Consider the following 15,556-nt stretch of genomic DNA (forward strand, 5'->3'; position numbering starts at 1 on the left):
GCGGCCAGGGCCTGGGGCCACGGGGAACCCCCGGACTTGGGCCACGGGGTGGGGGTGGGGGGGGGTGGGGGGGCGGGGAGGAGAGCTGGCTGGTTTCACATCCTCCCTCCCCAGACAGCCACGGATGTCACCCACGCTTGTCGGTGAACAGACGCCCGGCCACGCACACGGCCGGGAGGGGGACGCTCTGGGGACACGGAGCCTTTTGCAAACAGCGGAGGCCCCCGGCCGGCCGGCAGTGCAGTCACGAGGGGAAGAAGCAGGAGAGGGAACAAACCAGGAGAGAGCGTGTTTATTTCGTGAAGGCGCGCGTGGACCGGAAAGGGGCTCTGCGACCCCTGCAGCTGGTGGTCGCCCCCAGAGGGAGCAGGCAGGGCCGGCCGCCCAGACCTTCGCCAAGTCCCGGAGAGAGGAGGGCCGGGCCGACGCCTGTCACCCTGTCACCGGCACCCTGCCTGGCCTCCCAGGTGCCACCGGGCCTCCCCGCATGCGGGGCACCTCCCTGCCGCTGGTGGGCAGACAAGCGAGGTTTTAAAACAATGACCAACAAACCAACAAGCCAACAAAAAACCCGAGATGCTTTTATCTCCCTCAGCGTATCTTGGTTCTGGAAAAAAAAGAACGTTTCTGTTTTGTTTTGTTTCGTGTTTAAAGCCACAAATCTAGAAAACAACTTTGGGGATTTTTTTTCCTTTTCTTTGTTTTCCTTTTTTTCCTCGTGTTTTTTTAAACAACAGGTATTTCTAGAAAGAGCCTCACAAAGGTCACGTATGTACAGAAGTCACAACCTCCAAGGCTGCTCAGGAGGCAGGCAAAGCAGTAGCACCTTTTCGAGAAGAGCTTACATGGTTTACGAATCTGAGTCGTGGGGGTGGCGCGAGTCCCCGGCCGGCCCCCCCAGAGCCCGCGTGGCCCTGCTCCCTGAGTCCGGGGGGCCGCGCGCCGGCGTCCTGCTGGCTCCTGTCGCCGCAGAGCGGGGGCGGCCGCGCAGAGGTAGCCTCTCGGGGGCCGGGGAGGCGAGGACAGGAATTCACAGCAAGCAAACGCCAGGGCCGGCCGCCGCCTGCCTTGCTGGGCCGAGGGGTCGCCGGGCGGCCGGCTGTCCTAGAAGGGGGCCCCGGGCCGGCACTGCGCCCGCAAGAGGCTCTCCATGAACGCTAGGTAGTCCGGGTTCCGTCCTGAGTCCTCGGGGGCGCGTGGGGTGCCCACTCGCGGGCGCTTGGCGGCCTTCACCTCCTCTCCCGAGAAGGTGTTCTCCTGAGGTGCCCCCGTGCTGAGCGACTGCGGGAGACCAGACGGCACGGGGGTTAGCGTGGCAGCGGGGCGCCCCCAAATCCGTCTGTGGGAGCCTGACCCCTACGGTGACGGTATCGGGAGGAGGCCGTGTGAATGGGATCGGGGCCCTTAAACAAAGAGGCCCACGGGAGCTCTCCCTCTCCCTCCTGCCACCAGAAGGGAGGCGTCTGTGACCCGGAGGCCACTGTCCCCAGCCACCAAATCTGAGCCCACACGTTGGCCTCAGGACCGTGACAGACGACGTCTGTGGTTGAAAATCCCAAGATGCCTCGTCACAGCAGCCCCCCGGGGGGCTCCGCGCAGGCACCGGCTGAAGCACATGCCCGCGGCCTCCAGGCACGGTCCCTCAACCGGTGACCTTCTGGGAGTGACACCGGTCGCCAGGGATGGCTGCCCAGCGTTCCTGCCTCTGCGTGAGCCCCCGATCCCGTGTGCGAGCCATCCAGGCCCCCCTAGTCACGGGCCCTGGGGAGCGGGCGCCCAGAGCCTGGGCTGTCCTCCCAGAGGGTGGCTGGGTGGCCGGGCTCCGTCTGGGCCCCCTGTGCTTCCCGGAGGGATCCTGGGGTCAGGTCGGCCTTGCAACCCATGCCAGCTCTTACTTTGAGCTCATTCACCGATGGCCACAGGCCCCTGCACGTCAAAACCTTGCCTTTGCATTAAAGACAGGAGAAACACAAATGCAAAGGGCCCAGGAGAAAAAGCCCAGTCACCATCCCTCGCCTCTGGGACTCATTGTTCCCTTTGAAAAGGGATGAGCTTTGGAGAAGCTCTGAGCTCAGGTTTTGTGTTCAGGCGGCCTGCGGCCTGCGCACCGAGCACAATGCCCTCCCCCCCCCCCCCCCCCCCCCAGATTCGCCTCCTCCTGGCTGGGCTGTTCCAGCCCTGCGACTAAGGACGAGGGGGAGGTCGAGGCCATTTGGACAGGCTGCTTCCACAAGGACCACTAACGGCTTCCGGGGGCCACGTCCCCACCCTGTTCTGCCACTTACCAGCCGCGACCGGACCCTCTTGGGGAGCTCCTCGTCCAGGGTGAAGATGTCCCCGCGCTTCACCATCAGCTGGGACCCGTCCTCGAACTCCACCTGCAAAGGGAGCCGGTTCCCAGCGGCGGCCCCGCTGGCCAGCCCCGCCCTGGCGGCCTCCCCGCCCCCACTCATCCAAGTAGGAGCACCCAGAGAGGGAGGGGTGAGGGGTGTGCCACGGAGAGATCCAGGTGCTGGCGGAACAGCCAAGGACGAGCGGCCGTCGACTTGGGTGGCTGGCACATGGGTGATTTTCTTGTAAGACTTCAAGCTGCTGAATAACTTCCCTTCCACAATCACGGAAAGAAACTCACAACCACCGCGATTAAAAAAAAATGTGGGGCGTGGAACTGTATGCTAAAAAATGCTTGAAACAGTAAATTTTATGTCTGTAGGCGTACCACACGCGGAGTCAGAAAGACAACTTGGGGGGAAAATACCGGACAAGTGGAGACCCCTCCCCGCTTAAAGGCCTAAGAAGTCCTGAGCGTTTATGTCCCCAGCGGGAGCTGGCCACGGCCCGTCCGTGGCTCCGTCCCTGCCCCGGCGAAGCAGGGGCCGGCTCACCTGATAGACGTGGCTCGTCACGGAGGAAATGAACCTGGCCTTGTACATGTTGCCATCCGCCCACCGAAGCTCAACAAACTCGCCCTCGGGTGGGGGTCCCAGCCGGACACAGTCCCTACTCTGCAAGGGAGGAAGGGGGCGGCAAGTGGGGCTTCAGCGCCTCCCACGCCTCCCACTGTCATCTGCCCTGGCCCTCGAGGGTGTGCACAGGAGGGGAGTGGCGTTCCGGGCCTGAACTCTCCCAGCGAGTGCGTGAGCACAGGCGGCTCTAGAACTGACTGCTTCCCGCTCGCGTCTGCACAACCCGGGTGTGGGGGGCCGGCCCCGGCGCCAGGCTGAGACCGGGTCGCGCAACGTTCCCCGTTGACTCACGCCAACCCGGTGGTTCCCCCTCCCATTCCCCCACTTTCAAGGGCATACGAAAGCCTTGCCAAGGCTGAGAGAGTTAATTCCTGAAGCCTGTGGTCTGCAGGTGTTGGCAGTAATGCTACCTCCCTTTTTCTACCCCGAGTCAGAGAGACACAGACATGGGAACTGTGTTTTGCTAGCGATCCATCAACAAGGTTTTGTGACCCGTTCAGAAAGTTCACAAGGTACACAGAACTAAATGTTCTGGCTGGCAGTGATCATGTGAAACCTGTTTATTCTTAGAACGACCTGACCCATGAGAGTCTTGTATTATAAAAGATTGTGTACGGCAACAATAAAGCCGTCACTTGGGCCATCAGCCCAGGGGACCCTCCTGTTCCCAAACTTTCTCTTCTCTCTTTCTTCTTACATTCCCCTACCCTCGGGACCCTGACTTCGGTGATTGTCGTGCCGGTCGCGACACCCGACACCCGGGGAGCCCTCCTGCGGTGGTGGGGCCAGGGGAGCACAGCAGGGGCCGAGCCGGCTTCCCGAGGACAGCCCCGCCCCCCCCACGCCCTCCCCCCTCCCCGGGCTTCCCGAGGACAGCCCCGCTCACGGTAATGCTCTCCGGGTACAGGTTGTCGCTGTAGGACCCATCGTCAAAGTTGACTTCGTAGAAGGTCTGCGTGCTGGTGCCGATGACCCGGCAGCGGTAATAGAGCCCGTTTCGGTTCTTGGTGATGACCATCTGGCCCAAGGACACGGCCCTCAGGAACTGGACCTGGGGGCGGTGGGGACAGGGCCACGTCAGCGTGCAGGCGGCCGGCCGGGGGGGGGGGGGGGCAGGAGGGGGCGGGCGGGGCACTCACGGTGTGGCCCCCTGACTTGTGCTTGAAGCAGGTGATGGACACAACGTAGGGCCAGTCGTCAGGCTCCATGAGGACCCCGGCGGCGTGGGCGCAGGTCACGTGGAAGGAGGTGGAACAGTGCTCACAGGAGCACTGGATGCAGGCTCCTGACACCTTCTTCATCCGCTTCCGGCAGTACACGCATTTCTGGGGGGACACAGGCCGAGGACATGGGGCTAGGAGGCCCTTTCCGGGACCCCCGGGGGCTGTCTCCTGGGAGCAACACCCCCAGCCCCAGGGCAGGAACTCAGCAGCCCCCGGGGGCTGGCGTTTGTCGGGGGAAGCACTGTGGGAAAAGCCCGCAGAACTCTGCATGGCCAGGGGTCTTGACCGTGGTGGAGAGCCCCCCCAGACCCAGCCAGTGGCTTCCTCCAGAAGCACTTGTGGATTCTCCTCCACCCACTGTCTCTGCACAGCTGCCTGGGACAGGCACTGAACAGCCACGCACGGGCACGTCCCTCGGCCGGCCGGAGCAGGAGCGAGGCGCCCACCCCCGCCGCCCCGCGGACAGACCCTGAACACGTGACGCGCAGGGAGGGAAGCAGACACGAGAGGCCACGCGGGATATGAGGCCACGCGAGTGGAACGTCCACAACAGGCTCATCCACGGACGGGAAGGGGGCTCGTGGGGGCCGGGGGCTGGGTGGGTTGACAGCTGATGGGGACGGGTTTCTTTCTGGGGAGGTGGAATGTCCTGGAACCACATCATGGTGATGATTGCCTCAATCCGTGAACGTACTAAAAGTCACTCAACTGTACTTTAAAATGGGGAATTTTACCTTAATTTTGAATATAAGGCACTGTGGAGCCGCCCCCTCCTCCACCAGGAGGCTCTTCCCCAGGAGGGTCCGCCCCGCAGGCCGGCCCTGCCCCCTCCCCGCCCCGAGGGCGGCCACTGTGAGCATTTCCTACACTTACTAAGTGGGCCTTTATCGCTCTGTAAACCGTGTTCAAAGGCCAGATAAGCCGCGCAGCACAGGGCACAGCAGGAGCACGCCCACCGCCGATCGATGGCAATGAGATCTCATTATTAAACTGTCAATACCTAATCCCGCCAGCCCGCGGGGCCGGGCGCACAACCACAGGCGCACAACCACAGGCGGGGGCGGGCGCGTTAACCCTCCAGGACTGGGCCTCCTCCGCAGGGGTGGAAGGCGCAGGGAGCCAGGCCCCCACCCGCCGGCGGAGGCCCAGGAGGACCCAACAGCTGGGCTGGCACAGCACAACCCATTTCAGCCCGTGGGTGGCGGGGCCCTCATCCTGAGCTCCCGCGTCGCGGAGAATGCAGGCCAGGCCCCCACCGCACTATTTGTCGGAGCCTCCGGTGCTGGGCGTCTGGGTCTCCCTGGGTGGAGGCTGTACGGAGCGGGTGGAGGGAGGGCGGACATCGTGCAGAGCGGTGGTCTGGGGCAGCCGGGGTCACCGATGGGCGTGACGCTGGCCGTGGAGGCTGCTCTTGCCTGCAGACGCCCCCCATCGCCACCCCGTACCAAGTCCTCTGTGCTCAGCCTGCCCCTCACGCCCACCCGTCAACCTGCTCTGGCAAAGGCCCACCCTCCCTCCAGCACCGCCAGACGTCAGCGCCTCCCCTCAAAGCAGGGGTGACGAGAGGGCAGAGCCCGCTCAAACCGCCTGCCCCCCACCAGCCACGCCTGTACCACCCCCATAGCTGATCACAAGCTGACTCGCTTGGAGTCTCCACCGGACCGCGAAGTCCCTCCAGGTCCCATCCCAGCCTGGTGACGGGGGGTGAGCATGGGCGCAAACCTGGCTAGCCCGGGAGGTGGCCTGGGCTCAGGCCCCCGTAGGCATGGGGCCCGCCCCCACGAGCCAGGGCAGCCCCAGTGCCCGGGGCCAGAGGCCAGGCAGTCATAGGGACAGCCAGATGGACAGATGACCAGGAGTGACCATCCCCGAGCCCGCGGCCAGCACGTGGCCCTGGGAAGGCGGGCGGGTGGCTGGACAGGCAGGGGTTAACTTCCGGCTTCCTCACGAGGCTCCATTAGGCAGTACAAGTGAGCCTCATGTAGGAGGATTTTTAATTCATCGTTACAAGTACTGGTAACGAAGAGGCTGCAAGCTGGAAATGTCAGATGATCCATAAAGCGTCTGGGAGGGAGGATCTATCACGGGCGCCAAGCACGGCACCATCACGTCCCTGAATGATGAAGCCTTTTACGCCCGCCGTCCCGGAGGAGCCTCCTGCGGCCACCCGGCCCTTTCCTAATCACCTGTCGGGACTCGGGTGGGGGCAGTGCTGGCTCCGTGACCAAGGCCCCCGCCCTCCCACACGGGCTCCCTCCTGCTGCCCCGTCAACCCGGCCGGGTGGCCCCACAGGACCCCCCGACAGGCCCAGAGCCCGCTTCCTCTGCCTTCTGCCCCGCTGCAGCCCCGGGGGTGGGCAACACGGGTCCCCGGCGAAGCCGCCCGCGAACTCACGGCCACGACGAGCCTGACGGCGGGAGCTTACGCACAGGCAGGCCCCGTGAACGCTCACCACACAGAAGGCCACGGGCGGCCCAGCCGACGGAGGGGAAAGCTGAGGTACAGAGAGGTCAGCGACCTGTCTAGTCACAGGGCTGGCCGGTGGCCTGCTCATCGTCCCGCTCCGTCCGCTGCCCCACAGGCTCCCCCAGGGGCGACCGTCCTCATCGGTGCGCAGAGGAGGTGTGAGCCCCTCGAGGCCACAGTCCCCTGGAGGACAGCGGAGGATGGCGATGGCGCGCTCCTTGCAGGGAAAGCGCGATGCGCGTCAAGAGGGGCCTAGTTACGGGATTCCTGCAACTCGGTAGCAAAAAAGCAATCCGATTCAAAAATGAGCAAAGGACCCGAACAGGTATTTTTCCAAAGCGGACGTCCGGATGGCCAACAGGTACGTGCAAAGGCGCTCCACATCACTCGTCGTCAGGGAGACGCAAATCAAAACCACGAGATCCCAGCTCACGCCTGTTACAACGGCTCCTACCGAACAGGTAAGTGTAGGCGCGCAGGCGGAGGAAAGGGAGCCCTCGTGCGCTGCTGGTGGGAACGCAAACTGGGGCAGCTGCCGTGGAAAACAGTATGGAGGCTCCTCAAAAAATTAAAAGTAGGGGATGCTGGGTGGCTCAGTGTCTTAAGCGTCCGACTTCGGCTCAGGTCAGGATCTCACGGTTCGTGAGTTCGAGCCCCGCGTCGGGCTCTGTGCCGACAGCTCGGAGCGTGGAACCCGCTTCAGAGTCTGTCTCCGTCCTTCTCTGCCCCTCCCACACACTCTCTCAAAAATAAGTAAACATTAAAAAAATATAACTAAGAAAAAATTTTTTTTCATTAAAAATAGAACCGCCAGGGGTGCCTGGCCGGCTCAGTCAGCAGAGCATCTGACTCCCTGTGTGGGGTTGTTGTGTTTGAGCCCCACGCTGGGTGTAGAGATTACTTAAAACATTAAAAAAAAAAAAAAAAAAAAAAAAATAGAGCCACCATACGATCCCGTAAATTCCACTATAGGGGTATTTACCCAAAGGCAATGAACACATGATTGCAGAGGGGTATCTGCACCCCCGTGTTCAGGGCCATGGCCGTGACCCAGAAACAGCCCAGGTGCCCATGAATGGAGGATGGACTGCGGGGATGTGACGTAGCCACAGAGAGAGGCAAATCCTGCCACGTGCAGCCACACAGACAGACCTGGAGAACACTGTGCTCAGTGACATAAAGCGGACGCAGGACACGTCCTGCGTGACCCCACTCGCAAACTCTGACAGGCAGACAGCAGAGCGGTGGTGGCCGGGGTAGGGGAGGGGGGGGCGTGTAGGTTCGGTGCGTGAAGCTCAGTCCTGCAGGACAAGGGAGCCGTCCGCACCGCCAGACCGTGCACTGGACAGTCTGTCGGGAGCGCAGAGCCCGAGGGAAGGAATCGGAGGAGACGGGGGCAGGCTGTGCGGCGCCCCCTTGCGCAGGACGGCAAGCACAGGGCTGCTAGATTGTGCAGAGACCGCCGCGTCTCTGCACACAGACCGCAAGCCAGGGGCCTGCTGCGCCTTTAAGAGCAAACGGTTTGGCCAAGCTGCAATGGGGCGTCTGCGCCCACAGGGCCAGGACCCCAGGGGACGTACCAGCTTCCACCGCTGCTCGGGGATGGCGCTGATGTCCACAGGGTGGCGCTCCATCACGTTCAGGAAGCGCACTTCGGGGACCGCGATGGCACAGATCACGTGGATCCACCTGGTTGCGGGGAGGCTGGGGTCAGGGCGCAGAGGCGATCCGCCCCTGCTGGCACGACCACCGCCCACCCCTGCGCCCCGCGTGGCCGCCGGCCGGTTGGGGCTTACAGGATCTTCAGGGGCAGTCTGGGCGCGCTCGGTCCTCCTGGCCCCCCACCCCCAGGGGGAGCCCCTCGCCACCCACCTGCGGTCGGTGGTCATCTGCAGGGCTCCGCCCCGGAGGTTACAAAGGCAGCACTCCTGCGGGAACCAGACAGCCCGGTGGTGAGGTGGTGAGGGGGCAGGGCCACCACCTCCCCGCCCTGGGGCCGGTCCCACCCCTGCCCGCAGTCCTGACGTTTCCAACTGGCTAGGCCGCCCAAGGTCACCCTGGGGATCGGGCCGGCCGGGTCCCACAGGCCTCGCGGCTTTCAGAGCACCACCCAGCCGCGGGGGGGGGGGTGGGGGGGGGGGGGGTGAGTTACCGCAGTCCAGGCGTGGGCCGTGCACCGGGAACACGTCCAGCCCTCGTTGACCAGCTCGGGGCGGATGCCGTAGCAACCTGCAAACAAGCGAGGGTGGGGGGACCGCTGAGCCGGGCGGCATCTGTCGCCAGGACGCACGCCGCAGCTTGATGGGGCCTTCTGGAATTCGGCAGCGGCATTTAGGGCAATTGCTCTCCCCACCCTCCCTCCTGAATCCAGGCCACTGCGCACAGCGGGACGGTCTAGAAATGGCTTGTTTGAAACAAGTAGGGGGAAGGAGAGCGGGGCCCCCTGCTGGGGCTGCTCAGCCGAGAGCGAGAGCGGCCCTCGGCCCTCGCTGTCTCCAGTCGCATCTAAAAGGCCCAGGCTCTGCAGGCCAGGGGAGGCTGGGAAGCCTGAAAAGTGACCAAGCAGTTGTACGCAACGCTAAGTGGGCCTCGTGGATGCCAGAGTCCAGACGGCAGAGCGGGGCAGGCCGGGCCCTGTGTTCAGGCAAAATCACTACTCAGGAAAGCAGAAGTTGGGAGGCTCTGGGTTACCCAGATGGTTCGCTTAGGACCTTGGCCCTGGTTTAGAAACGGTCAGACAGCAGGGGCGGGGGCGGGGGCGGGGGCGGGGGGGGGGGGTGGAGTCAAGAGGTCATGCCCCAGAGCGAGGGCTCTTCTGCCCTACCCCCAGGGTCGCCATCCGGCAGTACCAGGGGACCTCAGCCACCAGTCCACAGAACTGTAGTCTTCTGCTGTGTCCCCACAGAGGCTCTGAGGGACAGCAAAGTGTCCCTCCTGGAGGAAGAGGGGGCCCCACCTCCCTCCAGTGCCTGGTCTCAGGGGGTTATGCTGGGCCTTCTGCCTCCCAGGCTTGTCCCGGAAGCTAGGCTCGGGCCCCTCCAGAGGGAGGGCTCAGCCTGGGCCTATGCTCCTAGCAGGAGACAAAACGAGCTCTGGGCAGGACTCCGCAGGGCAGGCCCTGAAATGAAACAGCTCCGGAAAAGCTTTCTTCCCTTGCCGGGAGCTCGGGCTCACGTTTGCTGCCCCTAACACCGGAGAAAGGGGCACACACCCATTTTCTTGTCTCGGGCTGAGTCGGGCCCTCAGGGTTCGGGAGGGGGGCCGGTCACCGACGGCAGGGACAGATCCGACCCCCTGGACCATCTCTAGATCTCAGGCCTCAGTGGAACCGTCCGAACTGGCCAGGGGGGAGGCCGCCCCGTGACGCCAGGTCCTGTGGGAAGGCCCGAGACGGCAGCCCAGAGGGAGGGGGCCCGCTGGCTCCGCAGACCTAACTGGGTGGGGAGGGGGGGGGACCCAAGCCACAGGTGCCACAGCTGCCCTCCCACGGGCCGCCGTCCGGGCCCAGGACTCACTGGCGTGAACCTGCAGGCAGCACTTGGCGCAGGCGATCAGCAGGCTGGTCCCGTCGTCGCCGATGTAGGAGTTGGCGGGAAGCGGCTCCGTGTTCTCGCCGCCGGACGTGAAGCACATCTCGGGGATCAACGGCCGTGTCTTCTGGCCACTTTTGGAAGGGGGAGCCACCGAGGGACCCTCCCCGAGAGAGGCCTGGGGAGCCTCCTTCTCGGTCTGTAGGGACTGCAGGAACAGGTCGCCGCCTTCAGCACGGAGCCCACATGGGGCAGCACACCGGGCCAGGCGCCGTGGCCCTCCCCGACTCTGCCCCGTGCCCGCGCCTCTCGTGGCCTCGTCCTCCAGACACCCTGCGGGCTGCTTCTCACTGCCCCCCCCCCCCCAGCCCTCAGCCCTGAGCAAGAGCGCTCGAGGGTCCTCCTCAAACACGGTGAGTTCCTGTCCTGCCACCCTCACTCCCCACCCCAGCTGCCCCCCGCCTCCTCTCCTCCAACCACGCCAGCCCCCGGACTCTGCCTCCAACACCATCCTGCCCCAGGGCCTTTGCGAGCGCCATTCCTGCTGCCAGGAACCCTCAGATTTCCGCTCACTCACGCTTGGGAGCCTAGCCCACCCGCAAGACCAGCGGCCTCCAGCCCTTTCACGCCTGCTCTGTCTGTCCACACGGCCCTGTGACTGTGAACCTCTGTGAGGTGTTCCCCCTACTTCTGACATACGTCCCGTAAAGGCTGTAGCCCAGATCCCGTCCCACGAACAGACTGTTACGAAAACACCCTGTCTGTGGCACCCCGGCCCAGCAGCCCCCAGCCGGTCTCAGGAGTAGCAGGACTCTGCACTGCTCCTGACCTGGGAGGGAGGAGCCCCGCGGGAGGCACCGTGCCTGGCACAGGCCTTCCTCACCCTCGTGAGACAAGCTAGCCCCGGCCCCCATCTACAAGGGCTCCGACCGGAACCGTGGGCGCAATGAACGTTAGCTGCTGGACTGCAGAGTTCCCGGCGCCCCGACAACCAGCGGCGCTAAGAGGGACGCGCCCGGAGAAGTTGTCTATGTCAAGTTCTGCAAACACTGAATCTGTAGAAACAGCGCCTCGGGCAGCGGTGGGCCGCAGGGCCCTTGAGACAAGTGCGCTGCCCTGGGCCCGGGGCCCAGAGCTCGGGTGGCCCGGCTGACTCAAGGGAAATGCTGAGTGCTAGGCCAGGAGCCAGGGACCCAAAGTCAACTCGGACCGGGTCCCACCCTCCAGGGACTCTCAGTCCAGGGGCCGATGAACACAGAGAGTGGGAGCGAGGGCGGGTGAGCCTGGGGTGCGGGGTGCCCGGGGACAGCAGGTGCAGGAGGGCTTAGGAAAGAGGAAGCAGCTCAGCAGACTCAGGGATGAACAGAAATCTGTCCGGCAAGGCAGGGGGCCGGAGACCTCGGGGGTCGGCTGTGCGCACGGCAGGGGACAGGTGTCACGGCGGAGGAAGGCCGTGCGCGCCCCGTGCAGAGGCTGGTGGAGCTTCCCGCCAGGGAGCCCGTGGCTAGAGTGGCCTCCAGAACGTGCGCCAGGGCCTCAGGCAGGGCTCCTGCCAGGGCCGTCGAGGGAGGAAAGAGCTGGAAGGCAGGTCAGGGTGTGGGGGAGGGGCCGCGGGGAGAAACAGCGGTGAAGCAGCAAACAGGGCAGGGCCTGGCGGCCGATGGCTGGGAAATACAGGACAGAGCGGGACCCAGCCAGGAGTGAGTGTAGGACAGGAGCGTCGGGCTCAGTGGAGACCGCCTGGGGCTCCTCAGCCCTGCTGGCTGACACGGGGTGTCCTGCCTCTCGGCCTCTCGGCTCAGAGGCCCGGCCGGTCAGGGCCCAGCTCCGTGCCGCCCCCGAGGGACAGCTGAGGCCGGCCACCTGCCGACGGCCACCTGCACGCCCCCCTGCCAGGCCCCGCCCCCTCCACGGCTGCCCCGTTTCTGCGCCATCGGTCAGTCACTCTGGCAAAGCTCAGAGGCCGGGCTCTCCCCTTCTCCCTGCAGCCCTTCCAAGGGCTTCACGCGGCCCCAGATGCCAACAGCTTCTGCCTGTCACTCGGCGGCTGTCCCGCACCCCCCGGGCCGCCCGCCGGGCAGCTCCGAACTGCTCCCACAGCAAGCGGCCCCTTGGTCTCCACCCCCCCCCCCCCCCCCGGAGCTCCCTCACCTGGGTGTAAGGGTAGAAGAGAGTGCAGATGGCGCAGTAGGGCTCGGTCAGGGCGGCCGCCGCGTTGAACTTCCTCTCGGCCTGGAAACCGGCAGCCTTGTTCTTCCACTGCAGGGAGAGCAAAGACCTCAAGGCCTCGGGGCCACTCATGTCCTCCTCCCCGGAGAAAGGGAAGGCTTCTAGAGGAAAACAGGAGGGTGGGAGGGGACGGAGAGAAACCTGGGCATGGCTGGAGGCCCAGAGGAACCCGTCCCCACCCTGCGGGCGCTTCGCTGCGGGGAGCCCCGGGCGTGACCGGCCCCCACTTCCGCGGCCTTGGCGGGTCTGGCGCGGACTCCCCGGGCTCAGCCGCGCCGAGAGAGAGGCACGCGGGGGGGGGGGGGGGGGGACCGAGGAAGAGCGGCGTCACTCCCCCGCTCTGGTGACCCCGTGTCACTACCAAGACAGAGGCTGCCAACAGCCGTCCCTCCCACCTCGCCTGTCACCTGTCACGCCTGCCCTCCCTAGCAGCCAGCCACGCCCCGACCCCCCCCCCCCACAGCCCACTGCCTCGCTTCCTGGGGACCCAGGGCTGAGCCCCCCGATGCTCCACAGGAGCCCTCCCCGAGAAGCGGGTGCTCATTCCCCAGGCCCCAAACCTCACAGCAGCTGGGCCGGCAAGGCATGGTGGGAAGAGAACGCAGACAGGAGTCTGGAGGCCTGGGCCTGGGCCTCGAGCCTCAATGAGAGTGAGGAGGAGGTCAGCACAGACCCCCAAGATGCACTTGTGGGTCTCCTACGGCCCGGGGCGGGGGGTGGGGGGGCTGGGCCTGACTCACGGGCCAAGACTGCTCGGCCTGCGGACACGGAGACCCCAAGCAGGCACAGGCACCCCGCCGGTGACGAGAGCTGCTGGCCTCCTTCTGTCGCCAAAGAGCCCAGGCCCAGACGGTCTCACAAGACAGCGCCAGAGGGGCTGGTGGGGGAGGCCTTGGAGGCACTTTCTGGAAAGGTGACGCTACAGTCTTTCGGACAGTAAGGCCACGTCTGGCCCCCCTGTGAGCTTCCCTTGCCCTTGGGGGCCCTGGCCCTGCCGTCCCAGGTGCTTCCAGAGCCCCTCCTCCCCCCCGCCCTCAGATCAGATGGGGAAACGGAAGGAGCCGCCCAGACGACCGGGCACAAATTCCACATAAAGAAAGGCCGACACTGAGGATGAAAACCTGGCTTAGCGGGATTTCTGCCGGAGGCCTCAACCCTGGCTCTTGGCTCCCCAGGTTTGTTCCAATCTCCCTACAGTGGCCTGGCCACAGGACAGGTCACGGTGCGACTCTGGGGACAGCTGCCCCCCCCTCCCCCCTCCCCCCCAATGTTGGCGTGGCACTGCTCCTATGGGCACAGCCCTGTGATCGCCTAACGGCAGAGTCATTTCTCAACCCCCGACACGGGGGGGGGGGGGGGGGGGGGGCGCGGCCGGCGCGGTGGTGCTCGCTTGCTGGCCTGCTCTGCAAATGTTCTAGAAGCCTACTCTGTACCAGGCATCCGAGCAGACCCTGAGCCCTGAGCCCCTGAGAGGGAGAGGCATGGTCCTTGCCCACCTGGGGGCCGCACGGGGGCCATGGGAGCGGGGGCAGGGGGGGCAGGGGCAGGGGCAGCCCCCCCAGGCCTGGGGGAAGGAGCCTCTGGCAGGAACAGCACCTGCTCGGCTCTGACGAGAGCAGGTGCGCGGCGGGTAAAACCACAGGCAAAACGCGCCGCATCAGCAGTAACCCAGCCTCGGCATTCCCAGCACCCGCCACGGGCTCAGCACCACGGGCACGCTCCGTAGGCACTGGCTCCGTGCGCCTTCCCGGCAGAACGCCCCACGGGGCCGGCAGCCCTCAGTTTACAGATGGGGAGACTGAGTTATAGAAACGTTAAGTGTGGGCTGTGGTTGGAGCCCCAGGACCTGCGCCCTGCCCCTCCTAGGCCACGTTGTGCGGTTCAGGCCCTGGCCCCGGCACAAAGCGCGCACCCCAAGGTGGGAAACAGCGAACGGGGGTGGCGGCAAGGCCTTGGGGTGGTCAGGCCGGACTGTGGGGAGCACGGCAGGAGGAGCGGGGGCGACTCAGTCCGGTATTCCGTGCAGGGGTGGGGGTCTGGGGGCCCGACCTCGGTCGGTGGTGGGGCAGGCAGCGGAGGGAGGCCAGCGCACGGGCCACCGGGGGAACAGGCGCCCTCGCTCACCCTCGTCACTCGAGGCCTCCTGCTTGACCACGGTCAGCGGGGAGCGGGTGGGTGGCTTGCCCAGGGGGTGGCGTCTGCTTTTCTTGATTTCCATCTTCAATTTGGAAAATGTGGACGGTGCCTGGAATGCAGAACAAGAAGCATCTGGGGAGGGCATGGCTCTGACACCCCCGAGCAGAGCCCGGCCTCCCAGGGCAGAGGGGACAGCCTGGCTTCCGCAGCAGGCCGGAGTCCCCAGCCGTGGGATCAAGGCCCCAGGAAGGGCTGGCCGGGAGTTACTGTGGTTCCTCTGGGATGCACCGAGGGGGCTGGTTCAGGCGAGCAGGGCCGTGGTGGGAGCACCGGGCAGGTGGGAGCCCCAGGGACCTCCGCGGACACCCCCCTACCTGCACCTCGCCGGCTCTGCTATCCTCCTCGGGACCCGTCAGCTCCATGGGGGCCGCCTGTTCCTTCCAGGTGGGGCCCCTCTGGGCAAAGTGCTCAAAGGCCTGCTGGCAGGACACGCGGCCCTTGTCACACAGCGTGCTGGGCCGCGGCACCACATACAGCATGGGGATGATGGGGCGTGGCTTCACCTCTGGCTCCTCGCCAGGTGCCTCGGGGGGCATGACGTTGAGAGGCGGTGGGGGGGGGTTCTCCTCGGCTGGTGCGGGGCCCGGGGCCAGCGCTGGGGACTCCAGCAGGGGTGGCAGCCTGGGTGCCTCCTCGGCGGGGAACTGGGCAGGTGGGGGCGGCGGCAGCTGGGGCAAGAGGGCGTGGTGGGGGTGCAGGGGACCATAGCTCTTTTTCTTCCTGTCGCTCTTGGCCTTGGCTGGCCGCAGCTTGCCCTTTCCGTCTTCTGCGGGGAAAGAGGAAAAGACAGGTCGGTGCCGAGGCCAGCAGCCCCACAGCCTCCTGCGAGCCCCCCAGAGAAGAGCCACATTGTGGTTCGGACTCCTGCAGAGCCGGGGGGGTGGGGGGGACTGCTCCAAATGTCATCAAGGAGCGGGACGGGCGCAAGGCGGTACCCAGGTTTTG

General features: G+C 65.4%; 1 protein-coding gene across 6 annotated transcripts in view; it reads right to left on the reverse strand.

The window, feature by feature from the left end:
* Positions 1-277: 277 nt before the first annotated feature.
* The window catches only part of UHRF1 (ubiquitin like with PHD and ring finger domains 1), a 174,016-nt gene continuing 158,737 nt past the window's right edge, over positions 278-15,556 (reverse strand). For 3 of the 6 annotated variants that reach the window (XM_053220051.1, XM_053220052.1, XM_053220053.1), the window contains 12 exons: positions 14,926-15,377; positions 14,540-14,660; positions 12,338-12,516; positions 10,172-10,394; positions 8,809-8,885; positions 8,529-8,584; positions 8,237-8,345; positions 4,106-4,291; positions 3,853-4,017; positions 2,886-3,005; positions 2,286-2,378; positions 278-1,281 (listed from right to left, as the gene is read on the reverse strand). In XM_053220051.1, coding sequence (XP_053076026.1) covers positions 1,105-1,281; positions 2,286-2,378; positions 2,886-3,005; positions 3,853-4,017; positions 4,106-4,291; positions 8,237-8,345; positions 8,529-8,584; positions 8,809-8,885; positions 10,172-10,394; positions 12,338-12,516; positions 14,540-14,660; positions 14,926-15,377 — 1,958 coding nt within the window. In that variant the 3' untranslated portion in view covers positions 278-1,104. Of the gene's footprint in view, positions 1,282-2,285; positions 2,379-2,885; positions 3,006-3,852; positions 4,018-4,105; positions 4,292-8,236; positions 8,346-8,528; positions 8,585-8,808; positions 8,886-10,171; positions 10,395-12,337; positions 12,517-14,539; positions 14,661-14,767; positions 15,378-15,556 lie in introns of those variants that run through there. The other 3 variants (XM_053220054.1, XM_053220057.1, XM_053220055.1) reach the window with 3 other exon arrangements.

Source organism: Acinonyx jubatus, chromosome A2, assembly GCF_027475565.1.
Source record: "Acinonyx jubatus isolate Ajub_Pintada_27869175 chromosome A2, VMU_Ajub_asm_v1.0, whole genome shotgun sequence".
NCBI lineage: Eukaryota > Metazoa > Chordata > Mammalia > Carnivora > Felidae > Acinonyx > Acinonyx jubatus.